General features: G+C 43.2%; 1 protein-coding gene across 4 annotated transcripts in view; it reads right to left on the bottom strand.

The window, feature by feature from the left end:
• Nucleotides 1–12,761, bottom strand: part of asap1b (ArfGAP with SH3 domain, ankyrin repeat and PH domain 1b) — a 50,777-nt gene that overhangs the window by 24,498 nt on the left and 13,518 nt on the right. For all 4 annotated transcript variants that reach the window (XM_054764956.1, XM_054764954.1, XM_054764955.1 and 1 more), the window contains exons 2-6: nucleotides 9,817–9,889; nucleotides 6,872–7,017; nucleotides 4,358–4,432; nucleotides 3,881–3,930; nucleotides 3,079–3,208 (exon numbers count right to left, since the gene is read on the bottom strand). In XM_054764956.1, coding sequence (XP_054620931.1) covers nucleotides 3,079–3,208; nucleotides 3,881–3,930; nucleotides 4,358–4,432; nucleotides 6,872–7,017; nucleotides 9,817–9,889 — 474 coding nt within the window. The remainder of the gene's footprint in view (nucleotides 1–3,078; nucleotides 3,209–3,880; nucleotides 3,931–4,357; nucleotides 4,433–6,871; nucleotides 7,018–9,816; nucleotides 9,890–12,761) is intronic.

Genomic DNA, 12,761 nt, shown 5'->3' with positions numbered 1-12,761 from the left:
TTTAAAGACACTTGTTTGATGTGCGAGCCAAAAGTGGAAGTGGAAGAAAAAAAAGGGGGCCTTGATCTAATCCAGGGCTGTTTTACATCAGCGTGATAGATAAAGAGCGGCTAGCCTCCAGGGGAAGCGTTGTCTGGGAGTATTCACAACAAAATGCATTGTTGTGAAACAAATGTAAGAAAAAAAAAAGACAATCTCGGCTAATCCCGGGGATGCACCCGTCCACAGGGAACAGCAAAGAGTCACAGCAAGGGGACACGCTTTACGCTTGCATTTCATCTAGTGCACACTGGTAAGCACCAGACGCCGTCTTGCTAGATTTACTGGCGGCAAGGTCAAACTGATGCACGTTTATCATCACTTTTCAAGCTTTGCTTGTGAGGCAGGTGTGGTAAATGACTCTTGTATACATTTGACTCTAAAAAAAAATGATATAATGCTACAAGCAATGCTGTTAAGGCTCCTAACAGTCGAGACGGGGGGGCAATTATGAAAAAGCGAGCAAGAAAGCTAGCCAGTAGTGATGTGCGGATCGACACTGAAATAACGATACTTCACGATAACAACGCTTCATGCTCTAAAATCGATTCTCAAATGAAAATATTGATACTTCAGTCATTGGAGGTAATGTACATCACGAACAGGAACACAACGGAAAGTAAAGTATCAATCTGTTTCCGGCGTTAGTTGTTTAATGACCCATTTGCCACCTAGTGTGTCATAGCGGGTCCGTTTGGAAATATACGTCACAAAATATGGTTCCGCAGCAGAGAACAAGTTAACTGCTCCGTGCGCATGTTTAGCGTAAATGAGTGAACAAGACTAGGGTGCGGGGCATGGCGCAGCCTGCTGAGCTCCGTCTATCCACACTGCCTTCACTGACAGTGAGGGATGAGCAAGGGTGGGAGAGCACCCTGTAATCTGCTGATTGAGTAACTTGCATGTGGTGGGGGAAGGCGGGGGACGTGGGAAGTGTTGTGCGTGATGGCGTGTGGAGCGACCACGGGAGAACGCACGCAACACTGAGGAATGAGGTTAAGTGGGATGAACATACCGCGGATGGCAGCAAATGCCCAATTGTAAACATGCAAGTGCTGCACCGCCATTCCGCCGATAATAACGCTCACTAATGTGGTGTGGAACTGTGTCCTGATCTGGCACCACGCAGAAGGTAAAATACGCAGAGACGTAGGCCCGCGTGGAATATGTGGGAAGGAGGGGGGGGAAAGCCTTGGCTGAGCATGGCAGGGCACTGGAGGACAGCGTCGCATTTTGCAGTGAATAATTCACACGGCCAAACAGCAGCAGCCGCAGCGCAGCATCCACCACTACATTACGTAATTTCAGTCCAAAAATCCCAACAGGATAAAGCGTGCGAGCGATAGCGAGGCGTGGGCGTCACCGCCCACCGCAAAGGGAGGCTTTTTTGGCGAAGAAGCCACCGGCTCCGACAGTTTGTACCAGAATCCTCTAGAGCGTGCACCGAGCTCTGATTTGTTTGACACGTCTGTTCAGCAAGCGATCACTAAAGACAAAGATGGGGTATGCTTAAAAAAAAAAACAACAACAAAAAAAAAAACAGGAAGCTTTCTTCACAATATGTCCTCCTGCCTCCTGATAAGCAATAGTTTCCATCACAGAAACAAATACGCTCATGCGTGCCCTACGTCAGGGGTGCCCAAACTTTTTTTTTCCAGCGAGCCTGCATTGTGAAAAATGAAAGGATGCAAGGGTCACTTTGATGTTTTGTAAAGATATGCTAAGAAGTTATATACGCTGTATGTTTCAAGAAAAAAATGCATCTCAGCTTTGTGATATAGGTGACAAATGTAAAAAGGCATATTAGTATTTGCTCGTTGCTCCTTTTTTCCTTTAATTTTCCAAATTGCTCATAATCTTTGTTAAAAAAAAAAAAAAAATTCTGTTACATTCTGACTTTATTACTGTAATATTCAAATTTTTTCCTCAACCTAATTTTCCAAAAAATGATATTATTTTGTTTGGTAGTTTCTCAAAGTTAAAAAAAAAAACACATTTTTTCTTTAATATTTCAACTCAGTGCTACTAAAATGACACTAGTATTCCTTTTGTGACTTTTTTTCTTGTAATAATTTGACTATTTGCATAAAATTACAGCTGTCTTCCCCCCCCCCCCCCCCCCCCCCCAATTCCTGCAGTTTTTGTTTCCCAACAATTTCAACTTTCTTCTTGTCAATTTTCTTCTCATGATAATGACTTTATTCCCATAATATTTGGACTTTATATTCAACTTTTTCTACAACCAAATTTTCCAAAAATGACAACTTTAGTCGTTGTTTTGGTTGTTTCTCATAATATTACAACGACGTTAACAAAAAAAAAAAAAGTGTTTTGGTTGTTTCTCATTTATAAATATTTCAACTTTATGCTACTATTTTTCCTCATAAAATTACGTTTTTTTCGTAAAATGACAACTTTTTCTGGTTGGATTACAACTTTTTTCTCTTGATATTTTTTACTTTATTCTTGCAAAAATGACTGCTTACTTTTGCTGCTGCTGTTTTTTTTTTTTAAGCTTTCTTGTTAAATTATATTTTTAGAATGTGCCAATAAAAAAAAAACAGCGGCGGGCTGCAAACGGCCCCCGGGCCGCACTGTGGGCACCCCTGCTCCATGTAGAGTACGTGTCATATAATTAAAGCGATCGTTCCCCCTGCCGAGCTATTAATGATACCCGAGACTTTCTATAATAGAAACAATCTGAAATACTGGAAATAATCCAAAGTCAAAGTTCATGACAATCTTGTTCATGCATCGACCTGTCGTGTTTTTAAAGCAATTGCTCCCCCGCCAATCATTAATGACAGCCACCTTTCCTAACAGAAATGACTAGAAATCCTAAGGTCGTTTAAAGGGTACAAACATATAGGCAGCATTACAAGACGATGTGGCTGCAACCAGATTCCTTTCTTTAAACCACTCTATTGGATAATTGACAGCAGGGAGGTGACAAGGAAAAGAAGCCGTGTCATACAATATTTCATGTCAGAACGCCAGCCGTAATGGGGGGGAAAAAAGGGGTTTTATTTTACGACCCACCTCGCACATCTGGAGCTGGAAGAGACGACGCTCCTTTTCCATCTCCTCAGCAATCTCAGCCCCGGTGATCTCAGTGCGGATCATGCCGTGCTGCTTGGCGTGCTCCCGTTTCTCCTTCTCGATTTTGGTGCTGCGGGGGAGGAGAGAAGACGTCTGACGGCGTGCGTAGCATACACGTGCATGGATGTCGTTGTGTGGGTTCCACGTTTACACGGCAACAATTTAGTGTTTTGCAAAATGTCTGAAGTGCTGCAGGACGGGTAGTGCTGGCGCGTGTCACTTAAACACTATTAGCAATGGGGCCGTTTCTTGAACCAATCAGATTCGCCTCACAGAGGCGTACAGTAACATCAGCATTTTTCCATCCTCTGATTGGTTGATGTCTGAACTCAAAGTTACCAGTGCACTTGGACGCATCATTACATGACACGTCACTGTTCCGACAACGAAAAGAGCCGGACACAGTGATGTTCATCGTTCTGTAACAAATAACTGGTGAAGTGGCGTTACAGTTGTGGTATTAAGAGGTGGATTAGCTGTGTAGTAAATGTACACTTTAGCATTGTTAGCACAAACAACAGCAGTGTGGTCCACTATTGTTGCAAGTGCACTCAACACTGAATAAGCATTCCTCCTCTTCACAGGTGACATTTTCAGCGTTTACATGGAAACACTAACTGTGTCATTGTGCAACAGGCCAAAGCGACTTCTCTTTTTCATTTTTAGTTTTTATCCATGCCGTGTAAAGAGCGGTGTGTCGTGTGCTGGCATCTGAAAAGAAGCGGAATCCTCGTCTACTTACAACTTGGCCTCATAGTCCTTCCACGCTTTGTCAAAGGGCTTCTTTATGTCCTGCACACAACACAGAACAAGTGTCAGCAAACTGCAATGAGGTCACAACGAGGACAGGAGTTATTTGCAGAGTTGGACCGCCACCAGAGGCCCGGGCGGGCGCTTCACTTCAGCAAGCGGATCGAGCGAGCGGCCACGCCCCGCAGTCGTCGGCGAGGTTCATGACCCAGTTACTCGCCTCAATCGCAAGACAAAAGGGCGGTGTTTACTTCTGCAAGATTTACAGCGTTTAAAACGTAGACTTTTACTCCTATCCCCCCCACCCCCTGCCCCTGTGGCCGCTTCACACTCTCCCACTCGGCGAGCACACGCACAGAGGTCGAGGGATGAATGGAGAGATGTGCTGACGCGGCGTCCGCTCGCTTCCGCCGCCGGATGGTGCCAGCGAGGGAGGGAAGAGAAAGAGAGAGTGTGCAGTACATCTTACCCCTTTAACGCCCTTTAAATCCCCCTTGAGCAGCGAGTCCAGGGTGAAGATTACATTGTGGCTCAGGCTCTGCAACTGAGGAGAGACACACACACACACACGGGGGGGGTCAAAAAAAAAAAAAAAGACAAATCTGGATCAACACCAAACTATGACAGTGTTTAAAGTATATTCCTGCTAACTAATAAAGAAAAAATAGAATGTATCCCACAATGAAGTACGCTGCATGCACGCTATACGGAGGGTACATGTGGACATTGCACATACAGGAAGTGAAAATGAAAGAAACTACGGTTGTTCTCCTTTTTTGTGGCTTCCAATCTCCTGGGAAGACATTTTGCAGTGTGCCTGGGAGTTTTTGAGGTCAGGGATCACTCATGTTGGACCAGATTCCTCCAAGTACACCGTTATGGTTTGCTTGGTTTGCTTTGTGCACCGGGAACAGAAAAGGGCCTTCCCTGAACTGTGGACTGCTTTGCATTGATAAAGCTTGAGTTGCACAGAAAGTAGACCGAGGCAAACGTACTCACACATCACAAACCTACAGGAGCAAATCCAAATGCCCACCTCGCTGCTTACGCACTAATACAGATGCAAAACCATACTATTTTATATTCATGTCTAACTCGCAAGGCATGCAGGGAAGCCCACATGCACACGGGAAGTTACCCAGCATGCCTTGCGGATTATACATTTGCATAAAAGTATACATTTGTATAGAGTGCAAAATAAAGTGTTTATTTTGATACCCACAAAGCCCGTGTGGCGCTTTACATTGTATGTTCCACGTGTTAGTTGTTATTTTTGATCGCACCATGAGTGAGGTAGGTGTTCGATGACCTCGTGTTGGTTTGTGGTTAGAATGTCAAAAATGGCATTTTTACAGGTGTGCCAATTAGTTTTTGCCAATTTGTGGGGGGCCCTAGTAGTCCAAAATATCTTGCTAAAATAAATAATTAGTTTAGTTGAACAGTGCGTCACAAAATTTTAATACTTAAGTATATTTTCCAGTTGTTGACACCTACAGTAACTAGTGACGAGCAGATCAATACCATCGATACCAAGATTTCCGATACTTGCATTGATTCTCATATTATAATATTGATATTTTGACATATTGGAGGGAGGTGTGTCTTATTTCAGCGATGCTGCGTTGACAAGAAATATCATTTTAAGAAGGAGGATCCAAACGTTTTCCCACCGAGGGCCACATACAGAAAGCTAAAGGATGCGGGGGACCACTTTGATACATTAAAGATGCTAAAACCAATCCAATGTAGGTCGATGCATGCAAAGATACAGTATCTGAACAAAACGTCGACATCTTAGCTTTGTGTTAATATCTACTAATGAATGAATTGGCTATTTCCAATATGGCACTGTGACACGATATTCTTCCACAAAAAAGAATGACCTATGAAAGTAATGACAGCAGCCAAGTTCTTTATTTCTCTTTCTATCAAGGCTAAATCAAGAAGAAACATGATAGATAGGAGCTGTGCACTCAAGGGTGACTTAGCAAAAGCAAAGACAAGCATTGCTCAGCTGCTCTCTAACCATTTGTATCAGCAAGGTCGTTTACAGCACGACTAAGCATTTAAGTCCCACACACACATGCACGCACGAACGCACACACACAGAGACAGAGCAGCAATCAAGGAAGTAAACAACACTTAATGGCCACTAATGTGCTTTTAAGAGCATGCCTTGCATACAGCCGATGTTTTTTCTTTAAAAAAAAAAAATCAATCTTTATCTGGCTGCCTTCCGGCCATCCTGGAATCCTCGCGCCCTGAAAGGGAACAAACACTAAAGAAATTGGCGGTCTGTACTGTAAATTCTTTGCATTGAAAAAACCCTGCAGAACAATCCGGACCGAGCATCATTCATCGATAGTCATTTACAGCTCTCACGTGTCGCGGGCGAGCCTTGGGGGTGCAGTTATTGAGCTGTTTAAAAATAAAAAAATAAATAAATAAATAAAGCACAAGCTATGAAATGCCCTGTCCTGGGGAAAAACAAAAAGACGTCCCTGGAGACATAAAGGTGGCTGATTTAAGAGCGTTTCTGAATGAACGCTCGTGTGCACGCTCTTGGGTCACCGTCGGTGGTGCCGCTATGATGTATTTATGGAGTCTACTCCGGCGGTCAGCCGCACAGGAAGCGAGGTACCGTGGATCCAAACAGGACACATTACTCAACAAAGGGGGAAAGCGCCAGCTGCAGATAAGAACCTTGCCTGGAAGAGAGACGTCTCTCTGAGGCGGAGGCTTTACTGTCAGTCTGCAAAGGCGGCATGCTGAAACACACCATCCTAGACACCATTTCACACTTGTGACCTCGCCACAAACCAAACCTTACTTAATCCTAATCCACACCGTAAACCAATTAAGGGGGTGACAACAAAAATAATCTCTTCGGGAGAATTCCCCTACGCTTTAACCCCTGTGGGCCAAAGAAAACACACACACACGACAGCCGCACCACATTCCACATTCCTTCAATGGGACTCACCAGGTTCTTCAGGAGGGCCGACAGCTCCTTGGTGAGGGAGGAAAACTTGACAAAGGCCGTGCCCAAGTCAGGGTTGTCCCGGCTGATGAAGTTGCTGCCGAATTTGTCAAGGGCTTGAGCATAGTTCTCTTCATTTTGGACGTGGTCTGTAGGGATACAGATGGAAAATGATCAGCGGGGATCAGCGGGGAAGTTGTCATTTTTGGAAAATTTGGTTGCGTAAAAAGTTATACCATGGAAATAAAGTCCAAATATTGTGGAAATGACAAAATAAATTGAAAATTATTTAAGTAGAAACCTGAAATACTTCAAAATATTATTGAAATAAAAGGTGTAATATTACAAAAAGAAAATCTGCAAAAAGTGTAAACAAAGTCAAACAGTTGTAATCTTACCAGAATAAAGTCAAAATATTAGAAGAAAAAAGTTGTCGCGAGAGAAGAAAGAAGAAAGTCGCAATTTTACGAGAATGGTTTGAACGTGAGCTTCACTTTTGTCCACTTGCGATCGCTACGATTTAAATCTGCATGTCAATTTGATACCAAATTGAAAGGGAAAGTTGAACAAACATGATAAAGCAGTATCCGAAGTACAAAAATACATACAAGCAGTGAAAAAGCCTCATTTCCGCTCTCTCGTCCTGACACGCATGTACATTGACAGGTTCTCACAGTGCTTGGACTGGAACACCAATATAAGTTAAGCCTTCAAGATCAAACACTCTTTATACACAACAATAATCATCAAAGTTACTTACTTATGAAAAAAGTCACACAGAGCAATGAAGAACTTCATGCCGTGTGTCCTTTCTTTCTGCTATGACGGTGCGCCCTGTGCTATGAGGTGCGCTCGTAATTGTGAGCGTTAGGCGCTAATTGTTTTTCATTTTTATTCACGTACCCCTGGGGGTACGCGTACCGCACTTTGGGAACCTAGGGTATAGACATTGGGGGGACTGACGAGCACGTGTCTGTAACATTTCAGCAAGCCGGGTTGGAAAACATGGCCGCCATCAACCAAAACTAAGGAACTCATGGCCTATAAGTCACTGATAGTTTGCCTAATCATTACAAAACTTTGAAGATATATGTATTACATCTGTGCTAGCACGTCTTCCAAAGTATTTTGACAACAACCCATCCCTAGTTCTTAGTTTTTACAGTAGTTTCAGTAATGCTTCTGATCTATATCCGAATGGGAGGCTAATGCTAACTAACACAAGCTACAAGTATTAGCAGCCATATTAGCTTGTTTCTATGACCAATACAACAAATTCAGAAGTTTGGGGTTTTTTTTGTCTCTGGCCTCACTAGTCAGCCAATAAACAATCATGGCTGTTTGTTTCTGTCTGGTCCTCATAGCTGATGAATCATTTTCTGGCTTGGTTAGCGCTTGCGTAGCTTTCCACTGAATACCTTCCTGTCCCCCGCCAAATTGTACTGTGTAGAAAACAGAAAGTAATGTGTTTTCATGTACAACCTAAAGTGTTGCTATTCTATACTCACTGCTATTTTAAATAGCGTTACAGTATATTGTGACTGGAGGGTTGGAAAAAAAGAGGTACTGTTCTATGACAGTGAAAGAATATGATGACCTCTGTCATCTTAACACTACACTATAAAGCAGGGGTGTCCAAACCTTTTCTGCCGAAAATAAAATGATGCCGGGACCACTTTAATATTTATGCTAGAAGTTAGACATATTTCAAGAAAAACTTCATCCCAGCATTATCATTATCAACTTCGCTCTTTGCTCTGGTTTTTTAATGTTTTTGCTGGGTTTTTTTTTAATTTTCCAAAATATTTTAACTTTCATCTTAAATCATCTCCATAAATGTTTTTCCAGTAAGACTTTATTTGCAGAATATTTTGACTTTATTCCCATAATATTATAACTTTTCCCCTGACCCAATTTTCTTTTGTTTGATTCTCATACTAGGACTTTAAAACCTAACATCATTTTTTATTAATATAACTGTACGCCACTAAAAATGACATTGTTTTCCCCTAATAAGGTTTACGAGTTTATTCTCATAAAATTGTGCCTTTTTTCTTGTTGGAATACAACTTTTTTCTCTTCATATTTTGACTTTCTTCTCGTAAAATTACAGCTGGGTTTTTTTCCCCCATTTCTGATCATTTTTTAAGATCCAACTACCGGTATTTCAACTTTCTTCTACATTTTCTTCTCATAGTTATGACTTCATTGACATATTTTGACTTGATCCTTTTAACATTATAATATAATGTCATACGTATATTTTGTATATATATATTAAATCTATCATATATATAGCACAAATTATATTACATTGTATTAATTATATTAAAAAGAACATATTTCTTTAATATTTCAACTTTATGCTCCTAAAATGACTCATAATATAAATGTAATGTAAAATTACAACATTTTTCTCTTAATATTTTGACTTTATTCCTGTAACATAACTGCCGATTTTTCCATTTTTGCTGTTGTGGTTTGTTGTTTGTTTTTTCTTGTGAAATTACCTTTTTACAATTTGTCGCAGGCCAATAAAAAAAAGAGCATCGGGCCGCAAACGGCCCCGGGCCGCACTTTGGACACCGGTACTTTACAGCTTGACATCCGAGATAAACGGATGTCAGCTGTCTTCCAAATGTTTGAGACATAATTTCAATGGATTCCCCCCGTTTACTTCAAGTTAACCGCCACTCCTGTGCGGACGCCTTTCTTGTGGTTCAACAATATCTGAAACTGTCAACTTTCAGAAAGCTCTGAGAAGTAGTCTGTGGAAAATTACTGGGGCGGGGGCGTTCATGTCGTAGCAACGCGCAAAACAAACTCAGGTGTCGAGGGCCTGAATGCATACACAAAGCACCATCTGGTCCACAAAAGGCAATTTTCCAGACAGAAAGCATGTCTGTGTATCAAAGAAGTGATTGTCGTTTGGTTATGTTGCGTCTTACCTTGTCCTGAATTGTAGATGGCCTTGACTGACTTCTTCACCTTCTGCAGGGAGGTTCGGTCCTGGTCCAACGCCTGCAGAAAAAGACACAGACAAAGCATTACAAAAAAAAAAAAAACACGCAAAGACAAAAACTTAGTGTAATATTGAGGCCTGGATGATTTTCAGAGACAAATAGCAGTCATACTTTCAGCATTCCAGCCAATCAGTCAATGAGACCGACAAAGGCTCCACAAATGTTCTCCATAGCTGCGTTACAAGCAACACATTCCTGCATGATTCATCTAATGATTCCAAATGTGAGCTGGCGTTTCCCCCGGCAGCGTAATTCATCCTGACAATGTAAACGCTTCGTTTTGTTTTTTGTTTTTAAACACAAGAAAAACAAGCATAACCGTCAAAGGATGCTCCTAAAAAAGTGATCAACAACAGCGCACAGGCCGTGACATCAAAGTGACGCACCAGCGGGCTATTTCACAACGTAATTAAGCCGTCCTTGACCTTCCCGGGACAGTTTTACACGGCACGTCCCCAATTATGGCAGCAGTAGTTTGTTGCCGCGGGAGACTGAGGTGCCTTTGATCGATCCTCCCCCTGAATATGAGGAGCTTGTGCCCAGCGCCCAACTCACAATGCCTCATTGCTTATCCTTCGTCTTGCAGCCTCTGGTAATGATACAGTACTGCTGTCTTGGGGAGATATTGAGACTGTGTATGGAATTATGTTGGTTATTACCATAGTTGTCATGTCATATTCACTTGTTGCTAGGCGGAATTTGTAAAAAAAAAAAAAAAAAAAAAAAAAAAAAAGAAGAAAGAAATGCATACACCAGTTAGGCTCCCTTTCTTGGCAACGTGGGGAAGAGGGCTCAGACACGGACGCATATTCCAGTTAGTGCAGTGCCCCTGGTAATACATTTTGCTGCACGGCGGCCATGTTTTTCAAGCAATCTTGCTCATATTCTACACACGTGCTTGTCAGTCCCCTCAAAGTGTGAACCAAATCTCATGATGATTCGGCTAAACCCCCTAAAATCTGTAAAGTGCATTGAGCCGTGTGAGGAATTGCCATTATAGGGGATTAATAACAGCGCCACCATGTGGTGTACTTGTCAGAAAAATAATAGGACAGCCAACACAGTAGGGGTGCATGTTTTGACACATTTTCATCCGTTTGTGTGCAGGGGTTCAGGAGTAGAAGAGTTAGCAAACACAGTTCCAGTTGCAGTGTCGGCAGACATTTATTGCAACACAAAGCACCCTTATCTGATTTACTTATGCTTATGAGCTGCCATGTAAATAATTCTCCCATAATCACTCCAAATTTGCTGCCAATCTTTCTAAAAGGAGGCTTTATTCTGTCTTTTTTTTTTTTTTTAAATGCACCTTGACAGATCAGCATCATCTGCTCTGACAGGGATTTATCTTTTCATTCCCGGCACATGTGGCGTCACACAGCAGACGACGTCACATGCTCGGCCCCCCCTCCAACTCCCCCGCTGCGGAGGACAATTTCATTAACCGGCCGTGTCTCCTCTCTCGGAGCGCCTCAGCGCAAGACACCGCGGCGTTCACACCCAGCCCAGTCGGCCGACGCCTACAGTCAGGCTGTGATTATTTGGGAGGTTTGCAGCGTTGCCGTCGCCGTCCATTAGCATGAAGAACACTACAGAGCAGGCAGATTGACCTTTGAGGAGCAGCTGGTGCCGCCACCCAACGATTACCCATAATCCACTGTGTGTCCGTGCTCTTAATTAAACAATCCTTTACATTTTTTAATCTTCGATCTAGATTATACTCCCAGCCGGAGTCTGATAAATCTGATGCTTTCATATGTTGATGTATTCTACAAATCCATTATCCGTCATAAACAATATGTTTTAATATTGTGCTTGTACTTGTAGAATAAACGTGGATAAATGAGCACCTCCCTGGCTGTGAAAGCATGCGGCGGATGGAACCTAAAGAGACGTGCTAGCTGTGCAGCTTTTGCAGCAAAAGGAAGCTGGGAAATCAACGTAGCAACGCTGTCTTGGCACATTGTCTTTGTAGCCCTTGGCAACCAGCGGGAATCCGTCCAAACTGAATCCAGTCAAAAGGACTCTTTCATATCGGCGAGCAACCGACAGCGAGCTTTTAGCCGACCCACGGGGATTATAGAGGGAGCGCGACGCCGCCAAAACATCTGCGCTCGCTCGTCTCTTGTCCACCCACCAACGGCAACAATTCATTTGGGGGTATATCGAGAAGTCCGCGTTCAAAAGACGTCAACATGGCGGCGTCAGAATGCTTTTGAGTGGAAGTCGGTCCGGGATGGAGACGCAGAGGTCAAGGGCCACAGTGTCACCACTCAAGGTCACACAGCATACTATGTTTCACCAACTTTAAATAATCAATGTCGAGCTCCAAACTTTACGGCAACAGTACCTTAGGGGTTAGGGTGTTAAGGGTTAAGATTAGGAGACACTACAGCTGTTTTTTGTGCCAAAATGTGGTAGGAATCTAAAAACTGGCCTTTTGTGATCGTCAAACAAGCTGGCAAACTTGCCCCCCACCAAGCCAAGGAGGTCGTAGCCACAGGAAACCCTGACTGGGCACAAATGCCTGCAGGTCGTCTCCCGCTTCTCACTTCCTGCCTCAGGCTTTATCCTCGACCGGCAGGCCGACCGTTTCCCATGCAGCCGTCCTTCGACAGGAAGCAGGAAGCGGCCAGGCTTGTCGGCGCTCGTCTCCGACAGCTGAAGAACGCACTTTTCCCATTCCTACCCGTCATCTTCTACCCCCGTCACATTTGTTGTGGCACTGCGCCGTCACCAAGACAGTCCGACGGGCTCGCCTCACGCCTCGGCTCCAGATTCTTCACAGTGAAGCTGACCAACGAAGACGGCCCTCTGTTCATCATCAGCAGAGAAGCCTCACAACATGGACACAGAAGTTCTCAGAAGTT

Source organism: Dunckerocampus dactyliophorus, chromosome 21 (assembly GCF_027744805.1).
Source record: "Dunckerocampus dactyliophorus isolate RoL2022-P2 chromosome 21, RoL_Ddac_1.1, whole genome shotgun sequence".
Lineage (NCBI taxonomy): Eukaryota > Metazoa > Chordata > Actinopteri > Syngnathiformes > Syngnathidae > Dunckerocampus > Dunckerocampus dactyliophorus.
The sequence above is the reverse complement of the archived record's forward strand: the minus strand, read 5'-3'. Positions and strand labels throughout refer to the sequence as shown.